The sequence below is a fragment of the Scardinius erythrophthalmus genome, assembly GCF_964197995.2.
Source record: "Scardinius erythrophthalmus genome assembly, chromosome: 19".
Classification (NCBI taxonomy): domain Eukaryota; kingdom Metazoa; phylum Chordata; class Actinopteri; order Cypriniformes; family Leuciscidae; genus Scardinius; species Scardinius erythrophthalmus.
Genome location: NC_138239.1, coordinates 6830936 through 6857288, shown reverse-complemented (window position 1 = coordinate 6857288; position 26353 = coordinate 6830936). Strand labels below are relative to the sequence as shown.

General features: G+C 35.8%; 1 protein-coding gene across 1 annotated transcript in view; it reads right to left on the bottom strand.

Moving 5' to 3' along the window:
* The window catches only part of pgfb (placental growth factor b), a 27512-nt gene extending 1969 nt beyond the window's left edge, over positions 1-25543 (bottom strand). Inside the window, exons 1-6 of the mRNA XM_081393973.1 lie at positions 24976-25543; positions 4842-4878; positions 2676-2872; positions 982-1061; positions 681-710; positions 535-597 (exon numbers count right to left, since the gene is read on the bottom strand). Coding sequence (XP_081250099.1) covers positions 535-597; positions 681-710; positions 982-1061; positions 2676-2872; positions 4842-4878; positions 24976-25092 — 524 coding nt within the window. The 5' untranslated portion in view covers positions 25093-25543. The remainder of the gene's footprint in view (positions 1-534; positions 598-680; positions 711-981; positions 1062-2675; positions 2873-4841; positions 4879-24975) is intronic.
* Positions 25544-26353: the final 810 nt, after the last annotated feature.

The following is a 26353-nucleotide window of genomic DNA, read 5'->3' as shown; positions in this document are numbered from 1 at the left end:
GCATGTGTATATTTGATCTGTGTTTTAAAGTGACAGCAACGTAATATACAATAACTACTGCTATATATGCTATTAATATGAAACAAACAACAAAAGGAAAACAGAAAATCACTCACTGCTCTTGACTGAAGAACTTTATATATATATATTTAAAAAAAAAAAATATATATATATATATATATATATATATTTTTTTTTAAACTTAATCCTTATTAAGTATTACAAAGAACTGGAAAATATATGGGGCCTTTGAATATTATTGCAGACAATTAGGTTAGGGTAAAAGGGTAAGAAATACTGGTTTTCATCAATGAAAGTCATTTTTAAGCATCAAGTCAAGCAGAAATAGCACATTTTCAGATCATTGATGTTGATAAAAAATATATATATATTTAGATTTAATTAAATACAGTAAAGTATAGTTACAAAATGTATGCAAGTGTACTATGCACTTTATGCTTATCTATACTTATTATAATATTGCATTGTTAGCTTGGTTACAAGCTAATGTAAAACTATCAATATTTAACTTACCTGTCACAGTCTTTCACTTTCTGTTTCTCCTTCCTTTTTCTCCCTCTATTTCTGGGTTTCCTTCTACAAAAACATGAATAATCACTGAATCCAATGTGTCAGTATACCAAAGTGTAATTGCGTATAAGTGTAGTACGACTTGTTACCTGTCTTGTTTTGTTGTAGGTTTTCTTAGTCTTGGCATCACAATGTAAGAGAAATCATGCAGAGACAAAAAGAGAAGCAGAGGGACTATTACTAACACATATTTCATACTTGATCAATTCAGTTCATCCAGAAAAACACATTCACAATTTCAACATTTATGTTCAATATTCAATTATGTTCAATAATTCATTTCAATATTCAATTATGTTCAATAATCTATAATAACAATAAGCAGCTGTATCACAAAATAGCTGTATGCCAAACATACGGTTACATAAACTGAATTGATCTTTTCCTTACCTACATTCACAGGCTTTGTGCTCCACAAAGGTCATCTCCACATATTCCTGGCCCTGCTCTGCTGGCTTAATCTTTAATAACTGAAAAAGTCAAAATATTAATATCCATCGCAACTGTGAGCCTGACACAGACAAAACAATCCTACAGATATATTGCTTTAGTGAAAAAGCAAACAATGCCAAAGTTACAATCAAGACCATTTTTATATATTTAGGCCATAATATAATATAATATAATATAATATAATATAATATAATATAATATAATATAATATAATATAATATAATATAATATAATATAATATAATATAATATAATACACTCACTGGCCACTTTACGTATACCTGTTCAACTGCTCGTTAACACAAATATCTAATCAGCCAATCACATGGCAGCAACTCAAAGCATTTAGGCATGTAGAAATGGTCAAGACGATCTGCTGAAGTTCAAACTGAGCATCAGAATGGGGAAGAAAGGTGATTTAAGTGAGTTTGAACGTGGCATGGTTGTTGGTGCCAGACGGGCTGGTCTGAGTATTTCAGAAACTGATGATCTACTGGGATTTTCACTCACAACCATCTCTAGAGTTTACAGAGAATGATCAGAAAAAGAGAAAATATCCAGTGAGCGGCAGTTCTGTGGGTGAAAATGTCTTATTGATATCAGAGGTCAGAGGAGAATGGTTTGAGACTGGATCAAGCTGATAGAAAGGCAACAGTAACTCAAATAAGCACTCGCTACAACTGAGGTCTGCAGAAGAGCATCTCTGAACACACAACAATCTCTGAACACACAACATGTCCAGCCTTGAAGCAGAGGGACTTCAGCAGCAGATCACACAGGTGACACTCCTGTCAGATAAGAGGTAACAAACTGAGGCTACAATTCACACAAGATCACCAAAGACTGAACAATAGAAGATTGGAATATCATTGCCTGGTCTGATGAATGTCGATTTCTGCTGTGACATTCAGATGATAAGGTCAGAATTTGGCATGAATCCATCCTGCCTTGTATCAGCGGTTCAGGCTGGTGCTGCTGCAATGGTATAGGGGGTATTTACTTGCCTCACTTTGTGGCCCTTATCATCGATTGAGCATTGTTTAAACACCACAGCCTACCTAAGAGTATTGTTTCTGACCTTGTCCATCCCTTTATGACCACAGTGTATCATCTTCTGATGGCTACTTCCAGAAGGATAACACTCCATGTATAAAGCTCAAACATGTCAATGAGTTCACTAAACTCAAATGACCTCCACAGTCACCAGATCTCAACCCAATAGAGCACATTTAGGATGTGAAGGAACGAGAGATTTGCATCATGGATGTGCAACCGACAAATCTGCAGCAACTGTGTGATGCTCTCATGTCAATATGGACCAAATCTCTGAGGAATGTTTCCAGCACCTTGTTGAATCTGTGCCATGAAGAATTAAGGCCGTTCTGAAGACAAAAGGGGTCCAACCCGGTACTAGCAAGGTGAAGCTAATAAAGTGGCCGGTGAGTGTATAATGTAATATAATATTTAGAGGAATCAAATGTCTAAGTACATTACGGAAGCCAGTTTCCTCGCCAAAGTAAAAAAAAAATTTTTTTGAAATGTGAAAATAAAAAACAATTGTGAGATATAATGTCGCAATTACAATAAGATCTGTTGGGCTTCTTGTGAAACAGTAAGTATTGTTGTCCTTACCTGCATAGTGATGTTAGAAGTGAGGGTAGGGTGACACTCCAGGTTCTCATCTCCACAGCAACCAGCGCAACGGACCAATGGCACGCAGGCAGGGCTGAAAATGTGCTCCACCTCCCCAGGGTACTCCTGAACCACTTCCACCAGCTTCTCTATAGTGCGGCAGAAGCTTCTCCCCCAAACCTCCTGAAAGAGCATCACTGCGACAGACACACAAATATGAGACACATTTAAAAAAGTGCTAGAACACACAAGAACCAATCACTGAGCCTTTAGAAGCAGTCACTGAGCAAACTATGATAGATAAGATAAGAACTTTTCACATAATCCATAATTAACCAATAATAATGTGCCTCATTAGACTAGAATCATATAGTTACAAAAATTCTGAACTTCTCACTCTGGTTGAACCAATTATAGTTTCATCTCAAGATACTTTTGTTCTTATTTCGCAAGGCAAATATATACAGTACATGACCCACATTTATATATGCAGAAATGTACAACGAAATAGAAATGTTTAATTTACAAAATATCTGGGAAAGGCAACAAGAAAAATCTCAGCAGTGTGTATGTGTGTGTGTGTGTGTGCGTGCATATCCTGTTTTTCATTTATTAGGATTTCTCAAAAGAGAATGTCCTATGTGGTCTTGCAGAGAAATGGCTCTATATTACAAATTTTGACTTTTTATTGCCATATTACTCTTACTATTGAGAAAGCCTCTCTCTTACATCTGAAATAGAGGCTATAAATATTTATTTGACAGTAAATTTGTTTAAAAAACTGCCAAAAAGGCTCTACTAAATAAATAACACATGGCAAATAAAAGGACTTGAGAGTTAAGCACAATGTACAATCCCCCTTTACAGTTCCTGAAAAATCTACATTTTTCATCTGTGTCTGATCCTCATAAACAAGACAAAAATGTTAAACAGAGTACAAAAGATGGGGAAAACAGTTTTTTCCCAATTATACACTCTATAGGTTCAATAGACTTCTATATTCTTGACTCAGTTGTAAAGAACCTTTATTCCTAAAACACGTTTTATATGAGAATAAATGTTTTAAATGATTGCATAATACTTCTATGTTTAATGGATTTTTTTTAAGTGATAAAGTAGGTTTACGAGCTGTTTAATTCATGAAATGTAATTAAAATTAAAAATTTATTAAAACAAAATTAATTATTTAAAAAATAATAAAATAATCCCATGATGGGAACGGGAACCCATAAAAAGTTCTATACATGAAGCACCTGACGGAACCCTTTAAGATTCTATATAGAACGTTTTCTTCTAAGAGCGTATCATCTAAACAAATAATGTAAAAATGTAGCAAGTAGGGCTGCACGATTTGGGGAAAATGTCATAATGCGATAATTGAGGTAAATATTGCGATTGCAATTGGGATATACAATATAATAAACTAATGGTTTCATGAGTCAACTTGCTTGGTTCTCAAGGAAAATAAATGCACACACAGATTAGTGATAATCTGCCTAAAGAAAAAAGTTCTTTAGTCAAGAGCAGTGTGTTTTTCTCTGTTCCCTTTGTTCTTTGATTAACTTTAGCGACAGATATAATTAGTGGCTACTGTGTACTGTCCCTTTAAGACCAGCCGCTGCTGTCAGAGACGCGGATCTCACACGCGCCTCATTCGTTACAACTCTTCATGTTCATCATAAGACTGCTCTTATGTTATGAAGATACTCGACAAAAAGACATTTTGGCGTAATTGTGCGTGTTATTGTTCGTTCAAGCTCGAAAGAGAACTGTATTCTGGCGTGCTGTTTTGTGCACACGCACGATATTAGCGCGAGTCTTTCTGTGTGTCACAGTCAGGACATTCACAGGCAGCGCATTCATTTTTGTCTTATCGCGCATGAATGGTTTAAAATCATTTGCATGAATAAGAGCGGGATCATGTAACACTAGCCAAAGGATGCCAAAAATGAACAGATGCTGCGTTAATTGCGTTAACAGCGCTAATTTGTTTATTTAATATAAAATCCCAGCATTTTGCGTCATATAATCGCGTAGGCTTGACATCGCGATTTCGATTGCAATATGATTAATCGTGCAGCACTAGTAGCAAGTGTGACAAGATAAACCAGTAAAGCTGATGTATATGTATATGATATGTTTTAAGTCATGAGCTGATTCTCTTACCTTTAGCAGTGCTGTTTACATTTCCTAAGGAAGAACTCTGCAAAAAAGAGTACAAAAATACAGAGATTATATAATTGCTACTCTATAAAGGCCATGATAAAAAAAAGTCGAACACACTTCATTAATATAATTTAATAATATAAATTCGAGAACATGCAATTTTTCATCAGATTGCCCAAAAATGGTTTAATCTTCAGGTAAAGTTAAGATACAATTAATATACTGTACTTTTCCATTCCCCTCCACCATCATTAGTCATTTTGAGACCAGCTAGGCTCTGGCATGTGTGCAAAAAGGTTTATAAAAGCACTAATCCCTGTGAAGCCGTGGTTTACAGTGAATATATAACAGCTCCGCCAAACAATGCCCATTAGCTTTTCCAAAGGCCCATTTACTGTAAACTGCGGTTTCTTGGCGCCACCATTGCTTTTATAAACCAGCATTAATTCCCTGTTGGTTCAGGCTGGTTTTGTTGGTTAGAGCTGGTATAGTGCTGTTCTAGTCATGCTTTTCTCAGGGAAAACTGATCTGGTCCACCTGCACTCCCACTTCCCATGCTGGTCCCTGCACGAAACATTATGCTGGGGACCAGAAATGCTGGATTTTTCCCTGACTTAAAGACAGAGCCTTTAAACAACAGCCCTCTCTGGTGGCAAGAAACAATAATGCATATTTCCTCTTCTGTTTTTACAGAAGTGTTTTTCCTCTTCTGTATTTTTAATGTGTGCCAGGACAAGAAGCTGAGCCGTATCATATTCCGGTTAGTGTGTGTCCGTTCAAGTTCCAAATCTGCTTCCTGAAGTATAAGATTTAGCTATTTATTTTCCCATTGGTCCATCTCCCTCTGCGGTTATTTTCTATTGAGCCTATGATAAACAGCATGGCTTTTTTCTATCAGCCAGAAAAATGTAGGAATCGGTGTGGTTTTAAGTCAGTGCCTTGAGGGAAACAACATGCGATACTTTGGGATGGGAGATATGGGGAAACTATAAAACAGTGTTAGAGAATTAAATTCATCACATAAGTCTCCAAACCTTTTCTCTACAGTATATTGTGTTATATTGCATTACTGTATACTCTATACACTATTGCATTGTAAAAAAAATAAGTGTTTACGCTTCAAGTATAGTCAACTTGAAAAGGGAAGTTGTCAATTTAACAACAGACAATTCTGAAATTTGAGTTATCTCAAGTTCAATCCAGGGAAGTTAATTCTGATGCTTAAATTTGAATTGTAATAGATTATTGCAACATGGTTATTGAATTTTATTTTTATTTTTTACAGTGAAATATTGCTACAGGCTCTTTGCACAACTTTGTTGCCAGTTAATTTTAGCCTATGAGAGTTATGATTAGGCAATAAAAAGGATCTGGACACTTCACAGAGCTATTCACAGAGTTTAAAGGCCTAGTAGGTCAAAGCTTTCAGCAACCACGGCAAGACTAGTTGTGAAAGTGAAAGGGAAATCCTGCGGGGTCAATGTGATTACTGTGTTTGCCATTTTTTATTCTAAAACGAGGGATTTTACTGAGACATTTACAGTAAAGAGTAAGTACTTCCATTAACCCTATGCTATAAAACACAGCGGGGAGTGCAGAACTCTCAACATCCTGTTCCCTATTAAAACTGTAGCTTTAACAGCTTAAAGGACCATTAATACAGAATGCAATTTTTATTATAAAAAATGCAAGATGCAGAGCAGTGGCGATGCTCTCGAGATGCTCATGTTATAGGAATTTGAGCGTTACCAGAATAATGTATCATGCGGGATGCTGCAAAAGACACGAGACACGCTTTAAACGCCCGTCTATGATTACATATAAAACCATGGAAAAGCAGCGCAGTGCAATGAAAAAGAATCCAAGCAACCCAGCTAATGGAACATTTTAATAATGGATTATAATGGATTTAATCGTTAGCACTAAAACATTATCGTTCATGGAACGTTTTTTTTTTGTCTGGCATTTTATAAATGTGACTATTTTTTGAGAATGTTCAGAGAACAAAAGTAATGTTCCTGTCACAGTCTTGTATTGTTTAGTTTTATTTTATCTTCAGTATAATTTCTAGTCAAAAGCTGTGTTCGAAATCGAACAAAGATGTTGATCCAGGAACAGTATCACATGAAAATATGTGTTGAAGCATTCCTCATTAGATGGAGCTATTTTTTTTTTTTGTGAATAATTTTAAGCATTGAATGAAATATCAATGTATTTATAATTAACACTGCTCTTGACTTTGTGTGCCTTCTTATATAATAATGATATAATGTTTTACACCGAGCTTGTCATAGTGCATTCTGGGATCTCCTGGATAAAGCCTTATGTCTTAATTAAGCTCATAAAGTTGCTGCCTACTCTGGAATATGCTTATGTTGCCTTAAACGCTGTCTCGTTAGGCAGAGCGAGTTCAGTGACAGTGAGGGATAAAGGCAGGTCTATTCACAGGCAGGTCTTTCAGACACGAGAAGGCAGGCTCTTGGCATCTCCATGCTCCTTTGGTCTTGAACAGAAGAGCAAGGTTCACAAAAACTTGGCACGTTGACTCAGCTATGCGAGGGACCTCACGTAGCACCTCTTTGTCCGTGTGTGTGTAACCAGATGGGCTGCATGAAAGTAAAGTACTCATGAAGGTTCTGTGCTGGTCATAAATACTGAATGGGAATGTTATAGATAACATGTCCTGTGTCACCACCAGGAACGTACATAAGATCAATGCTTAAAGGTATAGTGTGTCATTTTGGAACCATTAGCAACACCGAACGCTATTGGTTGAGCTAAGCAGAGAGAGAGAGGAAATTTCAATTTCAATCTCTTTTTTTCTTTCATTAGTTAGTAAATCACAAAGCTAAGGCCGCGTGTCCACCAAAGCGTTTATAGCCAGCTGAAAGCGCTTGACACTCTGCTGAAAACGCCTAGCTGTGGGCGCTTGAGAGCGTTTTGGCAGCACAGCGTTTTTTCAGTTGAGACGCTTCATTGCTATGATACAGAATATCCTCAGCATAGTTTACTTGTAACTGAGTTTGCAGATCATTTGTTTCATACTAAAAAAATATTTTTCATCCATTCTGTTCGGTTAGCTCTGCTGGTTGATGTCATTGTACAGATATAATGTTGTGACAGTTGGTCGGTGTGGTATTTGTCCCGCCCCTCCTCCACTGTGATTGGACGGTTGGGTAAAAAGTGACAGTGATGAGCGCTGTGTTTTACCCAAAGTTGAACATTCTTCAACTCTCAGCGACCTGTAAAAAAACGCAGAAAAAGACGCTCAGCGCCTCATTACACTCATGGCGTTTTAAACGCAGTGCTCCCATTAAAAACAACTGAAAAAACACGCCAGCCGCGTGAAAAAACGCTTTGGTGGACACACGGCCTAATGAACAGTGTAGATTACTATTTACTATTCTATTGCATTATATTTGTCACTTGCAGTATTTTTATTAAGTGGTCATTTTTCTGTGCTCGATTGTAACTTGTCACCGTTATTGTGTTATGAGTGTAAGTGTTGATGTGTGTGTAATATTTGGATGGATTCTTGGTCTGTTCAGATTATTTCGATGAGGCCATGTCAGCGCCTTAGGCCATTATTAACGTTCCTGACAGGACAGACTGCCCTGGAAAACACCGTGGTGTGGGAGGATAGAGACTCACTCTGAAATATGGTTCTGAGTACTAACTCTCTTGGAATAAGAAAGTAAAAACAACAAAATAAGACGAGTGCATGCTAGTTTTACATCATATAAGTTAATAAAGGACATAAACCACCTTTAAATCAACCAGTCAGTCAATCAATCAATCAATCAATCAATCAATCAATCAAGCTGTCTGTCTGTCTATATATATATATATATATAAATATATATATAATCTATCTATCTGTCTGTCTGTCTGTGTCTATCTTTCTATCTATCTATCTATCTATCTATCTATCTATCTATCTATCTATCTATCTATCTATCTATCTATCTATCTATCTATCTATCTATCTATCTATCTATCTATCTATCATCTGTCTGTCTATCTGTCTATCTATCTATCTGTCTGTCTGTCTGTGTCTATCTTTCTATCTATCTATCTATCTATCTATCTATCTATCTATCTATCTATCTATCTATCATCTGTCTGTCTATCTATCTATCTATCTATCTGTCTGTCTGTCTGTCTGTCTGTCTGTCTGTCTGTCTGTCTGTCTGTCTGTCTATCTATCTATCTATCTATCTATCTATCTATCTATCTATCTATCTATCTATCTATCTATCATCTGTCTGTCTATCTATCTATCTATCTGTCTGTCTGTCTGTCTGTCTGTCTGTCTGTCTGTCTGTCTGTCTGTCTGTCTGTCTGTCTGTCTATCTATCTATCTATCTATCTATCTATCTATCTATCTATCTGCCTGTCTGTCTGTCTGTCTGTCTGTCTGTCTGTCTGTCTGTCTGTCTGTCTGTCTATCTATCTATCTATCTGTCTGTCTGTCTGTCTGTCTGTCTGTCTGTCTGTCTATCTGACTGTGTCTATCTTTCTATCATCTATCCATCTATCCATCTATCCATCTATCCATCTATCTATCTATCTATGACTCTGTGCATATGAACAGAGTGATGTGAACTTTAGGGTCTCCTAACATCAGGTTTAATAACTCCGATCTTGCGGTCCGGAGGATGCGAGGCAGGAAGTTTCGAGAGAAATAGGAAAGCAAACAAAACGGTAACCAAACATTTCTGCAGACTTTTGGCTCCTCATAAAAATGTGGATTATGATAGAAACTGAGGGCATTACAAATGCAATAGGAAAATGTGAGAGAGGCTGTTTGGGAAAATGTGCTGGCTCCAGTGATGGAGGATTTTATTGAAATACTAGAGGTTCTGATGTCCTCTGTTACGAACACTGTGAACGGTCTGAGTTTCCAGAAATGAGTCTTATTTTCTTGAATAATTTGACTCAGGACTGGTTAAAGAAGTTAAAAAAACATTTTTTTAAGTTAAAATCTATTCTGCTATCCCAGCTTATTTTGCACAGACAATAAGCAATCAGTTTGATTTATAAATCATGCTATCGTTTTCACTTCCAACTGTAACTCCGCTCAGGTCAGAACCGTCTAGGATAAAGACCCGTCTCTTAAATATTAATCCACAGTGACCTGAAGTCATGCAGAAAGAGTATCCCTCCATCCTGTCTTTTCCAATTGATCAGGAGTGTGGGAGAGGGCTGGCCTTCTTCGACAGGAAGAATCTGAGTAAACTGAAAAAGAGACTTCAAGCAGACACAATGTCTATGGGAACTTTTACTTCTACATCACAAATTAGAACAAAAAATCTATAAAACTGGTGCCAGACTGCACGCCTTCACTGGCAAAACTAAAGTGAGACAGGGCGGATCACTGGAATATTTCAATGATGCGTAATAACCACAAGCTTCTTTTATTTTTATTAATAAGAACAAAATCCTGTGATCATGGTTTCATGCAGGCTTTCGCTTGAGGTTACATTCATTCAAACTTCACAGTAAAAGGCAGGGGGGGGGAAAAGAATAATAATAAAAGCATTTTCCAGAAGAATTTCTGCTATTTTCACAAATATTACCCAACAAAAACAATGCATGTGCTTCTTGCCCAGTGCAAATATGTCAAATCACCGTCCTGTATTACTCCAGCAAACAGACTAATTTCAGACCAAATATTTGTGATTCAAATGCTATCCAACTTTTGCAACCAATTTGTGAGTTTCATAATATAATATTTTGTTACAAAAAAATAAGATTTAGATGAAACTTTGTTCTTAAATTATAAGGCACTCTTTTAATTTAAATGTTTTTTGTTAGACTTTTAGATCTGTTCTAACATCCTGGCTAAAATATTATTACTTATTATAACATTATGGTAATCATTTATTGAAATTAAAGTAAGCAATAAACATATAATCTCCCTATCCTTGGTAAAATCACTGTGACATACAGAATCAAGTACATTACTGCTTTTTTAAAAAATGGTGGCAACAGACACTGATGTTTAAAAAAACAATAATCGAAAGAAAAGAAACAACGCAAAGGAATACTTCATCACAACCGTTTCAACTTAGCACACTAATCAAGAATATATAATAATAAACACATTATTGCATTACTTCATGCTCAACATATCATTAGTCAGTGTACATTAAAATCATAAATTAAATTCATATTTGAATGTACATGAACTAAGGCTACTGAGCTGTTATGTTTTTTATGTATTTCTTAATGACGTCTTAAATTCCTTTGAACTTAAAATTCATGACTCATCAAAACAGTCTAAATTTATTAAAACAACATTATTTTTTTAACAAAGTGTAAAGTCAGTAAAAAAAAAAAAATCTCTATATATATATAGAACAAAGTCTTATAGACTTTTATAATTTTGAAATTAAAATAAAATGATAAATTAAATTAATGTCTGTTTGTAGATCAACATTTTATTTAACATTTTATAGACCAAGTAGTCTAAATAAGGAAAGGAAAATCTAGTTTAAATCTCTTTTCTTTTTTATTTAAAAATCTGAAAAAATGTTGTGTATTTTGACCGTCTTAACACATATCCAAAGTTTAATTTCCGTACCAAACTGTGGATTTTTAAAACAATGTGATGTACCTCTTCCGGGTCACAACGGACCCGGATGCATTAGTTAATGAACATTTCTATAAAGTGTTTAGATTATTATTATTCAGATTCCAGTGAGCAAAATCATGAAGGACAACACAAACAATATTTCCTTGCTCAAAAACATCTCCACATAAACTCCCTTGAAATTGGCCAACCGTGGATAATTGTGCTCCTTATTACAGTAAGCCCTGTTGTGGCTATGTAAATGGTAGCAAATTGCCTCCAGATGAGAGATTAAAGCCTACAGAGTGGATGACAGTCCCCTGAGTGCCACTGAAGGAAGGACAGATCCATTTTTCCTGATTGTGATTGCGCCTCGTCCCCTGGGCCATAACCAGGCCCGTACAGGAAAGAGCCAGGGTCCCGTCACCACAACAACTCATGCTACTAACTGAGACGTCTGGAAGCATGTGTGTGTTAATGAATGCATGCATATTTCATGAGGGTTTCATAGTTTATCCATGTTTAGAAGTTTCTTCATCCTATAGAATATTCAAGCTAACAAGCCTGGGATTCCCAGATGAAATATTTGCTACCGCTGAATTAATGCACTATATTAATTCATATATTATATCTTGTGATACTTGCATTGATACAAAGTACAATGGTCAGTGTTTTAAAAAGATGCCTAAAAAATTGCATTGGTAGTAATGTAGGCATAGAAAATCATTCCTACATACAATATGAGAGTAGGTTTATGCATGTACTAAAAACGGTAAAAAAAAATTCCTTGGCGTTCTTTTTTTACGTACAGACGACAACGTTGTCAAACTGATCCCCGTTCACAAGGATCTGTGGAAACGACTAAAAACGATGTATTATTTATGGCAGGACAGTAGATGGCGATGTCACTGTAAAGAAACACTACACGCCTATAGACTGAATACGTAATGCACATGCACATGACATCACCGTTTTCACAAATTCCTGTTTTGCACGAAGATGATAGCGGTATTGTTTTCAAAAGTTTGCGTTTTGCATGGCCCCAAAACATTGTTGTCGTGTAAATGAACGAAAAATGCATTAAAAAGTTTTCTGTTTTAGTTGAAATTTATGTTGTGTAAACGCCCCCTAAAATGTTAACTGTTTTATCTATATACAACAAAATGTACAAAAATATGAATGAGGTCACTGAATGTGTCACAACAATCTGTCAATTTTTTATTTATTTTTTGCAAGCTGAAATTTCCACATAAATTCCATATAGGAATAAGTGAAGCTATTTTTAGCTATTAATTTAAACATACAATATTATAAAAATGTAATCTAAATTTAAAACGACAAAATAAAATACTGTCACTATAATTATTATTATTATTATTAATGTAATTGACATTAATAATTGTTTGATTTGAGGGTTTTGTATTATTCTTCAAATAAATTGTGTATTTTATTTAAAAAAACATTTTTTTTTTTTTTTTTTGCCAAACTTAATTAAATTACCAATATAATTCACGGTCACATAACTTGTTATATTAAGCAATTAATACTCCAATAATGAAGAAAAGGGAAGAAATTGTATAATATAAAGATTATATCGATAATATCGAACACAAATATTATTTTTGTGAATTGTGTTTTCTCCTCAACGATTGCATCTTAACTATGTGGCTATAAAACATACAATATAAACAATGATTCCTTGTGGCCATGATTCAGTTGGGTAGGGAAACGTCAGGAAGGTGTTGCTGTGTGCATGTTGACTCATGCTTTCTTTTAGTTCTACTGACACACAAAGGTGATCCCTGAGGAGATGAGTGGACATGCTTTTGAACCAGGTGTAAAGGACAATAACGCTTGCACACAGTGTAGATGAAATATGATGCAAGAAATGCAATCTGTTCTGAATGTGCTGTCACTAGAAACATTAAAGGGATAGTTCACTTTGAAATTAAATTTTGGTATGTTTTAGCTTACCTCAAGGGCATCCAAGATGTAGGTGTCTTTGTTTCCGCAGTAGTTTCAATTTTGATATTTTTAGGTCAAACCGTTCTTGTCTGTCAGTCGTATAATGCAGGTCTATGGTCACGGTCTCAAAGAGCATGCACAGAGAAGTCCAAATTAAACAATTCCCCATCGTAAGTACACATTGATGGCCTAAGACACAAAACGAGCGGTTTGTGTGAGAAAACTAACAGTATTTATATCGTTTTTACCTCTTACGGCGCTTGCGCAGACTAAGCCAGAACGGACGTGGTTGTGTAGAGGTAAAAACGATATAAATACTGTTTGTTTTCTCACACAAACCACTAGTTTCGTGTCTTAGGCCATCAATGTGTACTTACGATGGGGAAAAATTTCATTTCAAAGTGAACTATCCCTTTAAGGAAGGAGCATCAAATAATGTAGAGTGAAGGCAGTGCTGGAAGGCTGAGCAGGATCAGTGGACCGTGTCGGCTCAGGTGTTCACTCTGCCAGCAACTCCGTCAATGGAACTTGAATAAAAAGCTGGCAGTCGTGTTCTGGAGGCAGAGGAAGCCTGAGCAGACACAGATGGTCAGACTCAAGTATTATTTAGCTGGAAGTGTTGACGGAGAGGAAGCACCTGTGCGAGCCTCAGTGCTCATGAGTCAGGAAAATCCCACCAAATAAGGGATGAGAGTTGAGAGAGTGACAGGAGCGACAGCATGTCTTCATGTTTTCCTGACTCATTTCTTCAATCTTTTTCCTCTGCTGTATATGTTTCTGTTGTCTGAGTCTGTCTTCAGTTTCACATGATCCTTCAGAAATCATTCTGATATGCTGATTTGGTGCTCGAGAAACATTTATAATCATTGTTATTATCGTTGTTCTTCATAATATTTTTTGTGGAAACCAAGATACATTTTACTATGGAAGCTTGTTTCCGCCACAAAATAAAAAAAAATAAAAGTTAATTGCAACTTTTTATCTCACAATTGCGAGTTTACATCTCGCAATTCTGACTTTATTTCTCAGAATTGCGAGATATAAAGTCAGAATTGCGTGTTTTAAAGTCGCAATTGCGTGTTATAAAGTCAGAATTCTGAGATATAAAGTCAGAATTGCGAGATATAAAGTCAGAATTGCGTGAAATAAAGTCACAATTGCGTGTTATAAAGTCAGAATTCGGACTTTTTTTCTCGCAATTGCGACTTTATATCACGCAATTCTGACTTTATATCTCAGAATTCTGACTTTATATCACGCAATTGGGAGACATAAAGTCAGAATTGCATGATATAAAGTCGCAATTGCGTGTTATAAAGTCAGAATTGTGAGATATAAACTATTCTGAGGTAAAAAAAAAAAAAGTCCGTCTTTTTTTTCCCCTTAGAATTGGACTTTATATCTCACAATTCTGAGAAAAGATGTCAGAATTGCGAGATATAAACTCGCAATTATGTGTTATAAAGTCAGAATTGCGTGATATAAAGTCGCAATTGCGAGAAAAAAAGTCAGAATTCTGACTTTATAAGACGCAATTGCGACTTTATATCTCAGAATTCTGACTTTATATCACGCAATTCTGACTTTATATCTCAGAATTCTGACTTTATTTCACGCAATTCTGACTTTATATCTCGCAATTCTGAGAAATAAAGTCAGAATTGCGAGATGTAAACTCGCAATTGTGAGATAAAAAGTCGCAATTATCTTTTATTTTTTTTATTTTGTGGCGGAAACAAGCTTCCATATTTTTCCAAGCTTTAGGTTTAAAAGAACAGCTCTTATTTGAAACATAAATCATAAATCTAACATTAAAAATATTGATAAATTAATTGAACGCATCCTTGCTGAATAAAAGTATTAATTTCTTTCCAAATGTGTATATAGTGCGTATATATATATATATATATATACACACACACACACACACATACATACATATATATATATATATATATATATATATATATATATATATATATATATATATATATATATATATATACATACATATATATATATACACATACAATGTATAATTACCAACATAATTCATGGTTACAGCACTTGTTATATTGAATAATAAATAAATTACAATATTGATGAAAAAGGAAGAAATTGCATAACATATAGGCTCGAACACAAATATTATTTATGTGAATTTTTACTTCCTTGCCTAAGTTATGCAACATTATATCTATACATAATATATAAAATGTAATACATTTATTTGTAAAATATTGCAAATATTTAGATGAACTATGTCAACTATGTGATTATTTAATAGAAACTATTCTATGCATTACTATCCGTCTATCCGTTCTCTGTTGAGAATTGAGATCACCTAAAAGACATAAGTTAAATAAAAATGCATGACCTTCAATTTTGAAACTTTGGTTTCTGCAATATTTCTTGAGTTCTCTGCACTCTTCTATGATGCTGCCTTTATCTGACAGATTAATCTGCATATTTCACACAGATTGCTCATAACTTACATTCCAGACTGTAACACTGGCCATTCATTTAGTTGTGATTCAAGAATCTGTAGCACATTTATGAATCTGCTCTCCACATGGAATTATTGGATCTGGGCAACATCACAAGTGCGCTTAGAGGGAACGTTGCCAACAACATCTTCTGACATAAGATCAGATGACCGAAATATCCAACAAAGCTGGAATGATCCTCACTTTTAAAAACAGACACAGGACATTCACTCTAACAGGAAGCTAGAATCTGAATTAACACAAAAGCCTCAAATATTCCAGCACCACTATCATGTCCAGAGGGACTGAGGTCTAAGGCAAACATGAAGAACACCAGAACATAAAGTTACATGAAGGGAGAAAGACAATGTACATGATGCAGTGAGGAAGGAAATGAAAGCTGGCATGTCGCATGACACCCCCCAAAAAGAAAATGTATTAACACTTGGAGGAAAGACTATGGAAGTGCACACTGCAGATGACACCGGAGACAGGAAGGTAAAAAAAAAAAAAAAGACAGGAAAAGAAGAAAATAGATTGGCTGCAATAATAGCAATGAACGAATGAACCTGCACATTCGGTAAAGTAATTAATGAATATGAGGTATAACTCTGGATGCATTTATCATTATGACCCTGCGGTTTCGCACATCAGTCACACTAACAACCAGGCTAAATACTTCAGCTTATTTCCTAAACATTCAGGGACAACAAGAGGTTACAGACTTCTAAGAATCTGTAATAGCATATTTCTTAACTCTTTCCCCGCCACTGACTGACGTTTCCATCAGATCTGGGAGCTTTATACCGCTTTTTACAGTGGATGCCATTCAAAACACGATAAGTCTATCCCTCACAGCCTCGCTTTCGTTTCAGTCGTGGCGCTTCTCTGAATAAGGTCTACTGACGGAATATTCCGGCATTCCATGTTTTCACTGTTATACCGTAGGGGGTGTTGTTACGCATCTCTGAAAGAGCGCAGAATCTCCATATCAAACCACAGGCGAAGAAGAAGCAGAGCCAAGCAATAGAAGCAGTGCTTATGCACATAAGCAAACGCAATCATCAAACATCAAACAGAATATAATTCAAAACTGGCATGAAATGTTGAACCCAGGAAGGGTTAACGACTGTGTTGATTGACTCGATCTACTCCATCTATGTTCTGATCATGTTCTGAATCTGATCCTGATGTAGACTTTGACAAAAATGTGATTTTCTCAGCTTTCTGTTTAAAATGCTGTTTTATATACAAGTGTTGATATATACAAAAGAATACATGAAGCCAGAATAAAATGTGTTTTGTTGTTGTTGCTCTTTTGATATATCGTATGTAGATATTCATGCAACAAATTATTCTGGTGGCCTTAAAAGTTTTGTGAAAATGATCAAAAATGCTGGTGCTGGCTGGAAACGTAAAAAAAAAAAAAAAAAAATGCCGGCAGGGAAAGAGTTAATAACTTGGTTTCAGGGGTTCTCAAACTTTTCAGAACCAACTTTGATTAAACCAGGGGTATGCAAATGAAACATTTTTAGACAAAATCCTGGTGTTCTAGAGCCAGTGAACATATTGCACTTAAAGCAGTGAATTTTGTGTTTTTGTGTTGTGAATTGGGAGTAATTCCTTATCCTTTAATATCAGTGTTTTATTTCTAACATACACCGTTCACATGTAAATGCTCACCAAGGATGTATTTATTTGATCAAAGTTACAGTAAAAGTAATGTGTATTACAATTTTAAAATCACTGTTTTCTATTTGAATGTGTTTTCAAATGTAATTCATTCCTGAGATTTCAGCATCATTACTCCAGTCTTCAGTGTCACATGTCCATCACAGTGTCCTTCAATCATTAATATGCTGATTTGGTGATTAAGAATTACATTTAAATCTGTTCACATATAAACCGATCGTCTCTTCCAAAAAGGATGACAAAACCGCGCAATTCTTATGGATTAGTTTTACAATCTCTTTATGAACTTTTTGAAGCGTCAAAGTGGTAGGCCAATGGAAGGATATAAATCTCAGATTTCATTAAAAATATTTTTTGAAGTGTTTTGAAGATGAATGAAAGAAATACATGACGGTAAGTAATTAATGATAGAATTTTCCTTTTCGGGTGAACTGTCCCTTTAAATATATATGGTGGTCGAGAGCATAGATATCATATAAAGGCTAGATGTCTTAAGGCGGAGTCACTTCCGGCATCACCGGCGGCCATCTTACTACAGGGCTCTGTGAATTAAGGTGAGTGATCAGCATGCACACAAATCCTCTTATCTCGGTGAAATCTTGACGGATTTACTAACGGTTTGGTTTCTTACAAACGTCATTACCGTGGCTATAATTCTTTCATATGGAAGTCCATTTGTATAATTTTTCATATGTATGCAGTTTCATAGCTACATCTCTGACGTTTATAACAAACCAAACCGTTTGAAAATCGGTAGAAAATTGAGCAAGTTATGGTTATTTAAAAGTACATGCACCATGTTACGAGTGAGCGAGCACCCTGTGGTAAGATGGCCGCCGTGTGTGGACGTCGACCTCCATTGGCCAGCAGCGCGGACGAGACATCTAGCCTTTATATGATATCTATGGTCGAGAGAGCTCAACTGAAGAGAACACATGCAAACAGAAAAAACACCAGCAAATTAAGAAAAATCTTCATTAGTTTGACAACACACGCCGTGCTGCAAATGCTCATAACACAACCAAATACAGAAATGTGCTGAAAAAACCACAGACCACAGCGGAAATGTTTCAAGGGGATAAACCTGACTGGGACATGCTTATTGTTCAATGTCTACTTGTCAGTGGTGTTGTCGATGACCTGAATGGTGAGTTTTTTGGTTTATTTTAAAATCATTTGTACGTTGTGAGTATTAGCAGCACATTTCAGTATTTGGTTGCGTTCTGAGTATTTGCAGTGTTTTTCTCGGGCAACGTATAAATAGGTGAGGTGGCCCTTTAAACCTCAGCTTCCATTACAGACACATCATCATGGGTGACACGTAAGCTTATGCTGAGGACAGCATATACAACAATGACACATGGAAGAATTTCTCCCAATGCCTGACTCAACATATTTCGGGAACACTCCGCCCGACACGAGAGGGCAGGAGAAGACATTTATAAATGCTCTTCACAACCACATGGCCAATATTTACTTTCTCATTCTGTTTGCTTTTCTCCAGAAATGGTTAACAGTGGCAGAGCAGATGAGACAGGCGGGACGGGCGAGACAGGCAGCACAAAGGAGACATCTCTCCCTAGAGAAGGAAAAAAAAATGCATGGGAGGGAGCTCACATTATTCAGCACAGGCTCTGTCCTAGTCCATTGGGAATTGCATTTCATTCCACCCAGGGGCAAAAGGTAATCTGAATGCATTGCACTGCACCAGTTAGCACTAGATGGCCAGTCTGCTAAGAAACAGGTTTAATAAAGATCCAGTATCAGCATCAAAATAGCTTCAACTAAAACTAAAAGGTGTTAAGCCCTTGGTCTTATCCAAACAGGACAGTGTCCTCGTGTGTGTGCATTGGTTAATTAATATTCACAAACTGAAAACTAATATATATTTATGCACTGGAAGAACACAGCTGGAATACCAGGATAACTGAGACTTTTTTGGTGTATTGACCATTTTTTTCCATCAACTAAGCTTGCACAAGTACACCATTTAAAGATTATTTCATGCTCAATCCACTGAATTTAAAATATGCATTAAATAACATGCATTCAAGTTCTCTTTATGGAGCTTTTAAGACTATAATGTAGAGCATCTGTGTATTCTGGCACTAGTGATTGTCTCCAAATAATTGTTTAAAGTGAAAAAAACTGCTAAAATCAACAGCATTCGTTTGAGTGCCCACAAAAATGTCGGGTTCTGTAACAACCCAAGCGCTCAAGAGGGCCAGATGTATTATTGTGCAAGAATCTTAAGCTAGCTAACTTTAACTTATTTGTTCAGAAAGATTCTTGTCACAATATATCATTATTAACGATAACTGTGATAACTTTTTTTTTTTAAATGAAATATTATGGAAAAATAATGTACACATACTGTTTGATAATACTGGCTTGCTTCCGAAGTCACATACTTCCCTACTAAAAGGGAGTCTCATAGGCAAAAAACAGTATGTGAAAAGAGAAGTATGTTCGAATTCACAGTATTTATAAAAGATGAAAAGTACCCGAAGTGTGCATCCAATGGACAATTTACTATGAGGCCACAGGAGAGGATTTTTTGAATGGCAGTGAAACGCCACAACTGATGCTGGAAGGTCACATGACAATGACCACAATGTATGCTGTGCATGAATGTAGTACATCTGGCTTACATTCATACTAAATGGTCATGCTAGCTTTTTTAATGGTCACAAAGTTATTACTTATTCAAAAGAAGTACCTACTCAAAGAGTATGGATTTTTAAAGCCGCCATTGTAAATAATCCAGTGCTGGTAAGTTACTGGTTGACACTCCAACACAGTAGGTGGTAGTATTGCACCTTAGCACTGTTTTTTAGAGGAAAACATAGACTGTAAAAAAGACGGACAGCGTGTCTCTTCTTCCCTCCACTGTAGTAAAAATAAGCCAAAATATCCCAGAAATTGTTGTTGCCTATTACGGCATGCGGAGCCCGAGTCTCAACCACAAGCACAGCTGTCAATCATGCCGTTACACCCCATTTTTATAGAATCAAATAACTAACTAAAACCAAACTTACTGGAAAAATTAACCCTTGAACATTTCATTCCACCGAGGGGCAAAAGGTCTGTGTGATGAGAAATGACAGAAACGATCTTTGGAAATAAATTATTTGAAGTGTAACTGGATTTTTTTTTTGTTTGGCCCGCATCCCATTCGATTACATGGAGAGGTTGGGGTTTATGACCTATACTGCAGCCAGGGGGCGATCAAAATGCTTTGGCTTCACTTTTCAGGACTTGTGTGGCACACGTTTGGCTGATAGCTTTTTTTTGTTTGTTTGTTTGCTTCTTTTTTAATTTCTATTGGTATTGAGATAATATTTTTATCGTGAATTCCTTTGGTTACATTATTCATATAAAGAAAAATCTGATGTTGTGACAGCCCATAAAAGAAAACAGCTTATGCTATTAACTGCTACAGTGCCCCATGTGGTAAGCCTGAATTTTAATTGCAGTATGACACATTATGTAATACAACAATGTATGAAATCAAACTTCTTCCAACTATTGTATTCACATCTCCCATGTAATACCCATACTGAACTGATATATGCTGTGTATTTTAACCTCTGTCACACAAACACTAAAATTTCCCTGATAGGTTTTACTCAAGTTCAAAGAAACCATCTGTGAGATGATTGTCCAACATTGGGAATGATACAGCAACTCCCTTCCTTATACAAGTGATCATTACAAGATATCTTCAAACAGATCATCCACAAACAGAGAACAGGACATGAACACAATGTATAAAATAATGTGAATATCCATTCATTTGCAAAAACAACACAGTCAATGCCTTCAAGGAAGGTGGAAAAATATTAGGGTCAAGGACAAACTTGTATGCGGTTTTCAAGAAAAGCTCATTTTTAACCCTCTGGTGCTTTTCGCATGGCAGTCAAAAATTGCCTTTTTTTTTTTTACTTTTTGAGCATTGACCTGAAAATTATCTTTCCAACCTAAACTGGCATACATATTGAATGCATTAGCAGCACAGACTTAAGTTTGGTCTCTTAAAGATAACACTTGGCAGATTATTGCTGAAGTGAAAAAAGTTTTAAAAAGTGAACTTTTATGGAATTGTATGTTTATTGTTATGAAAACTGCACAAAAATACTATTTTCAAGTTTATATTTTCCAAAACATGTTTTACTCTAAAACGGCAAGAAAATCAAAGCCATAAATCTAAACAAGTTATGTTTCAAATTTGAGGTTGATATATAAAAAAGATTTTGTTTGGGCGCAGTACCAACAGTTCCATTAGAAGAAATTAGTTTTCCAATCATTTCCAATTTGGTCGTTTCTGACCATGAAAAATACAAGTGTGACTATTTTTTCCAGGACCATTGAAGATTTTTGAATAATGTCCATGATTTTTGTGTGTGTGTGTATGTGTTTGTATGTGTGTTCACATAGTAAGTGCCAAAACCTTTACCAAGTTTCGTACCATTCAGTTGAAGTATAAAATTATATAAAAAACGACAAAACGAAACATTTTGTGGACAAAAATTACCGAAGAGCACCAGAGGGTTAAGGGCCAGTAAAATGTCATTTCACAAGTTCATGCTTAGATATAACAAGAAAATATGCGTATTAGGCATGCTGTCCAAGGAGAGGGCTCCGAGCTCGGGAATTTGGCACAAACCCAGAGCACTCTCCCCTTAATGCCTGGCTGGGGGATCCCAGTAATCGAGAATAATCGAGAGTGAGGAGTTGGGGTGGAGGAGGTAACAGAGGTAAGTCGGCTCTATAAGCCTCCTCTCATGCTGATTGTTTCGATTATCTGAAAGTGCTTCTCCCGAACTTTAATTAAACAATATGTGGTTTAACCATCAAGCTATCAACCATCAAAGTAGTAGCAAAATGCTTTCTACAGCTTGAATAAATGGAAGTGTTCACATCTTATTTTTAAATAAAGACATCCATTCATTTAGAAAAAGTGCTAAATATTTTAGAAGTGCTTAACCTTCCCTTTAAAATAATCACCAGAAATAGTAACTGCAGGTGTTTCCCTAATGGTGAACGTAATTTCCCCAAGTATAACATGTTCCTGGATCAACGTCTTTGTTGATCCTGGAACAACATTCCAAACAACCAATCAGATTTAAGGGACAAGTTTACAGTTAATGTCACGAGGATGCTCACAACCAGGGTTAAGAGTTTCTACATCAGTATTCACCTATCATTTTCGATTTTTGGGATAGGTTATAAGTTTAGGGGTAGGACAAAAATTTTGACTAGAATATTGCAGGATCAACAAAATATGTTGATCCAGGAACATGTCTTACTTGGCAAAGTCACGGTGACTGTTTGGGAACTTCCTGTAACTCCTGATATAACGAAGTTTTGATGCAAGCACAAGAGAGAGGGACAAGAGAAGACAGACACACACCCACACCTGGTGCACGGCCAGTGATATGAGAGACGGCATTAGTGTATTTGGGGAAAATGAATAGAGGTTTAAGTCATTTGTGAGGTCCGGAAGAAGTGTGTGGTTTTTGGTTTTCCTACGCCTGATAAACTTTGTTCTAACCTGCCACTAGCATGATTAATATTGAATGACAAAAGAACATACACTTTTCACTCGTTTAATGTTTCTCACTGCTCGTTTTACGCTTCTGTAACTAGACAATCCTAGATTTGCAGCAAACATTCCCTTTATTGTCTGAAATGATGAACATGATATGAAAGATTGACATAAAGTTTAATAATCAGATGAAAGCTTCAGTTGTAGTGGGGATGTAGGCTATACAGCCATTTTAATCTGCTTTGACACAAAGAACTACTTGAGTACTAAAACTGGTAATAAAATCTGTCAAGCATTAGGTTGAGGGCCTTCCAAATATGAAGTGTGGTGGTCCAACTAACAGTGTTTGGCTATTTGAACTACACACATGACTAACAGGTGCATAAGCCCATTTGTTTAAAGCATAATGAGAAGGAATCGATAAGAAAGCTGAGGTAGACTCTCCTGCCAACATTTCTCCCTACAGTCAGGACTTGAATTAGCCATCTCACATAACATGAGGTGCGATATTTTACCTTGAGATGTGGGACAATTATCTTTTTATTCAACTTTGTGAAACTTGGCATTTCAAAGTGGATAGTTTCGAATGGATATAGACAGCATGCCATTTTTTTCCTATCTTAGTAGTTAAAAGGGATAGTTCACCCAGAAATGAAAATCATCATTTATTCACCCTTATGTTGTTCCAAACCTGGATGAGTTTCTGTCTTCTGTTGAACTAAAAATAAGTTATTTTGAAGAATGTTGGTCAGTTGGCGGTAGCCATTGACTTCCATAAAAAAATACTATGGAAGTCAGTGGTGCCCCACAACTGTTTGGTTACCAACATTCTTCAAAATATCTTCTTTTGTGTTTAACAGAAGAAATAAATTCATAAAGGTTTGGAACAACATGAAGGCAAGTATTTTTATTTTGGGGTGAACTATCCCTTTAAGAGCACATGCTAGTTCTGACGACATAATATTGCTCAATTAGTCTCTCGTTATCTTTGACAACAATAGAAAGCATATAAATATATAGTCTGGCTGTTGATGATTGTGTCATCCATGCATCATAAGGCGAGTCAGTGTGTCACACGCCTGTTAGAGAGGGTGCTGCAGTTCGTCACGTTTCGTTTCATGACTCAACGCTTTCTCTTGCAGCACTTCAAAAAGGGATCAAGTTATAGAGGGTGTTATAAAAACAGTCGTCTGCGAGGCTTAACTGAGAGCCGTGTCAAAAGTAAACTAACTCATTCATTCAGTCAGTTTTTTCATGACTGTCAGCTGCAAGAGTGCACGTAGACACGTTCAAATCCTCCTGATCCTCTTTTTAATTCATTCATACTTTAGAAAGGAAGACTATCAATTGAGTAGCCTCTCTCTGTTCTGGACACGTAGCCTAAGATAACAGCGATACATTCACGGAGGATTTAAACATACAAGTTTAAATTCTCACACCCAATGTAGTTAAGGGCCATTCACACTGACACGTTCTTATTCAGATACATAATATATCAATAGAACAAGTTTTTCTTAAAATTTTTTAGTTTAATTACTTTTAATTAGACATTGAGACAAACAATTAAAAGATGTGCATATACTTTTCAAATCGCACGAACGCGTCTTGCGTGATACGCGGCAAATTAGAACGCTACGATCAAGCGGTCTCGCTCCATATATTAAAATAGAGATCTTGTATAGTAGCGTGAGATCACACGCTTGCAGCGTAGCCAATATGATTTATAATGTATTAAGATTAACAGTATATATATATATATATATATATATATATATATATATATATATATATATATATATATATATATTATATATATATATATATATATATATATATATATAAATTAATACAAAAACAGCCTATGCTCACCTGTGCAGGTAAAAGGTTCAACTGGACCGCAGCAACTATTTGTAACAGTGACGTCAAATAACTCATCTCGAATGCCAGGGAAAGTCTAGTCGTAGAAAAATCCAAACAGTAGTCCATCCAAATAGTAATGTCAAAACGGAAATTTCAACATATATTCCACAAACAGTTCTGGATGGGCAGCTCGTGCCTTCCTCGTGTGTGCTCAGCTTTCTCAAAGCGTCCAAATAAAATGTAACAATCCGAAAAATGCGCTAAATATCTTAGCAATATTTTATCTTATCTTTTTGGTTTCATAAAAAAAATCAGTGGTGATACGTCACTTAATTGCATCCAATCTATATCGCCTCGGGTAGATGTACGCGAATACCAGCGGTAAAATGTTTAAAATAACCCGTGCTTTTTTTAATTAGGCTTTAGTTGGCAGGTATAAATCGTCCTCACGCGCCACTTGAAATCCAGCATCTGTTTCCTAGTGCAAGATTCCTGCTCGCGCATTTCCCAAATATAGTGGCACACTTCCACATGAGCGCCCTGACTACCTTTCAACAAGTTGATCATTTAAATCTCCTCCTCCTCCTGAAGCTTGCTCATATTCATACTGTCCTCCCACTGCCCTCCCCTCCATGGACTTACATCTCACACTTTACTTCATTTTCCAAATCAGTAACTCTATTATGTTTAGAGCCATTTTCGACAAAAACTGCAAAACATACACTGAAAAAATGGTCCCCTGCAAATGTTATGTTAATTAGCTATTTCTACCTGATCTAATCCTCAAATTTAGTTTTGCTATTTATATATAGCCTACCAATATTGATATATTAATAGTTATTTTTGGTTATACTTAAGGTGCCCTTGTATAACATACATTTAAGTAATGAGTAGGCTATTATTAATTAACAACATGTACTTACTATAGTTAGGGTTTGTTTTAGGGTTAGTTACTTGTAATTATGCATAATTTACTGTCAATATTACATGTAACATATGTAACAACGCTGTAAAAAAAGTGTTACCTTATCTTGTTTGCTGCTGCAGTTTCAGCCACGTTCAGTCATTTATCTGTAACTGTTTGTTACATATTGTACTTTTTTCGTACTTAAAAAAAAAAAAAAAAAAAGCATGTATTGCACAAAAATTCCATTATCATCCTTTATGTTTCCTATTCTCTCCAGCCAAAATGCACTTTTGACAAACTATTTACTCCAGCAAAAGCACCGATATTCCACAATCCGGAGGTACGCTTTCATCAATACTTGAATTCATGTTGTCATAAATAAAAAAACACGATAGCATATGGAGACCAGTCGCACAGATTTGAAGTGAGCAAGGGTCCAAGTTAGTAACCTATGGTGGTTTAAATCCAACGTCAATGTTT